Here is a 2,173-nt window from a genome sequence, read left to right on the forward strand (position 1 = left end):
CGACGACTGTTATCTGATCTGAGCCCGAATCTAATTCCTCGAACCTCGATCGATGTCCGACTACTTTATTCGGATCCGTATTCGCTAACAGAATACTCAGTATGTCGTCCTCTAATTAATTTCTATCCGATTCGGCTTAAAGTCTCTATATCCAATCCGATTTCAAAATCAACAACGACAGCGATTTTAAAATATCACGATTCGCCTTCCTCGACTAAAAATCCAAAACCGATCAAATCTCAGGACGATTTGTTTTCGAATCACGCATAGGGAATTATTTCCGAGCTAATTCAAATCAAACTCTCGGCCGAATTAATAGCTCAATCGTCCGTTCGCCGAAACTCTAATTCGCTCTGTTATCTGTAGAAACGAATTCCGCGGGAACATTTTTATTCGGGAAAATAAATTAGCGCGACCCGATTTCATGTTTTGGGCCAAGCCCATTGCAGCCCGGCCCAGCCCACTAAGGGAACCCTAACCCTAGGGCTTCTTCTATAAATAGCAGCCCTCTCTCCTTGCACATGGTTATTTTGCACTCCCACCCCTCAAAAATTTCCAGCCGCCACAGCTTTTCCCTGCCTTTCTTCTTCACGGCAGCAACAGCCATCACGGAGCCGTGCTCCTCCCATGGCGGCTCCTCTCCTCTAGGCATCGCCTCTCCCAGCCAGCGCATGTTCATCTTCCTCCCCACCGCTCCTTCCCTGGTGCAGGCGCAGGGAGCAGTTCCCATGGCCGAGCTCCATTCCAGCAGGGACGCTCAGGACCCGACGCCCCTGTGTACGCTCCCTCCATGGCTCCCTGTTCCTCAGCTCCATGGGCGCGAGCCCCTTCTTCTACCTCTGGCCGGCGGCGAGTAGCAGCCCCACCTCCCTGCGCCCTTCTCCCCCATGGGCTGCTTATCCAGCTCGTCCCTCTCCTCCCCTCTATTTTCCTGTGCGTGCGCAGAGGCTCCTCCATGGCCGTCGGCCCCCTGCAGCTTCCCAAGCGCCCCCTCTCTCCCATGGCTGGGCAGCAGCTCTGCTCGCCCCCTCCCATGGCGCCTCCACCTCCCTGCGTGCCCTCTGCCCTTCTTCCTCCCCTGGCCGAGCTACTACGCAAAGCAGCGGCAGCAGCTTCCTTGGACGGCGCCCAGAAATTCCAGCAGAGCTCGCCCCATTTTTTTTCCTCCCTGGCCGAAGGTTCCCCCTGCTGCTAGCTCGGCAACCATGGCGAGCAGCCCCGGCAGCGAGCTCCTCCCTTGCTTTGCTGTCGGACGTCCCTGCCACTACCTCACTCCCTCGTCGCGCAGCGAACTCCATCGCCAACCTGCGCAGCAAGCTGCGCGCTGCAGCAGCAGCCATGAGATCCCGTCCGTGTCGCCAGCGTCGACCCGATTTGCGCAGCGGTGCCGGTCCACCGCAGCAGCACCATGCTGCGCCGTTGATCTGCGCGGTTCGACTGTCTCCGCGTCTCGCTTCGCCGAATCTACGCAGCGCCGACGTGCCATCGTGGGAACCCGTGGTGAGACCCCGCTGTCCTGCGCTTTTTGTGTTCGATTAAAAGGCCGCACCAATGAATCACATAATAAATTGTGTAATGATTGTGTATGTCGTTTAATCGCAGCCCTTGTTGACGTCACGCCTTGCGCATCGCTCGTCGGCAAAGAGCCCAAACTAATGGCATACATGCGCGGCACGAGTCGGCCAGGTTGTTCGCCTTGTATGATTGCGATTTATTTTACTTACGTATTCGGTCGATGATGTACCTGCGTGTTTATATGCGTGTGAAAATAAATTGTATGAATGAACACGTATATAGAAGAAAATGAAGTAGAACAAGAACTCGAATGTTTTTATATTTTTGGTAGGATCACATTTACGGTTAGAGAACAAGAGGTTGTTCGATGCGTGCGATTTGTAGTTTGTCTAATTATGTTTTGGTCGATTTGGAGTACATGGGTGTTTAATTATGTGTGGGTATAAAATGTTTTGGTTATACACCGTGGCAAGGTCGCTTTCACGTTTTGGTAAACAAAGGTGTCGTATTTGTTTTATGTGATGAGTAAGTCTGGAAATACAAGCTATATGAGGATTGAATCAGTACACGTATGTGCGTGTGTGCTGTGGTATATTATAGTGATGGTGGCGTAAGATATTTGTTTGAGGTGTGCGGGTATATGCCGTAATGTGGTTAT

At 52.4% G+C, this 2,173-nt stretch overlaps 1 protein-coding gene across 1 annotated transcript; it reads left to right on the forward strand.

Moving 5' to 3' along the window:
* Positions 1 to 490: 490 nt before the first annotated feature.
* On the forward strand, positions 491 to 1,867 carry LOC103628473 (uncharacterized). Its single transcript, XM_023300078.1, has 2 exons — positions 491 to 1,500; positions 1,603 to 1,867. The coding sequence occupies exons 1-2, from the start codon at positions 888 to 890 to the stop codon at positions 1,737 to 1,739; spliced, it is 750 nt and encodes a 249-aa protein (XP_023155846.1). The 5' UTR covers positions 491 to 887; the 3' UTR covers positions 1,740 to 1,867.
* The last annotated feature ends 306 nt before the right edge of the window (positions 1,868 to 2,173 follow it).

The sequence above is a fragment of the Zea mays genome, chromosome 5 (assembly GCF_902167145.1).
Source record: "Zea mays cultivar B73 chromosome 5, Zm-B73-REFERENCE-NAM-5.0, whole genome shotgun sequence".
Taxonomy (NCBI): Eukaryota; Viridiplantae; Streptophyta; class Magnoliopsida; order Poales; family Poaceae; genus Zea; species Zea mays.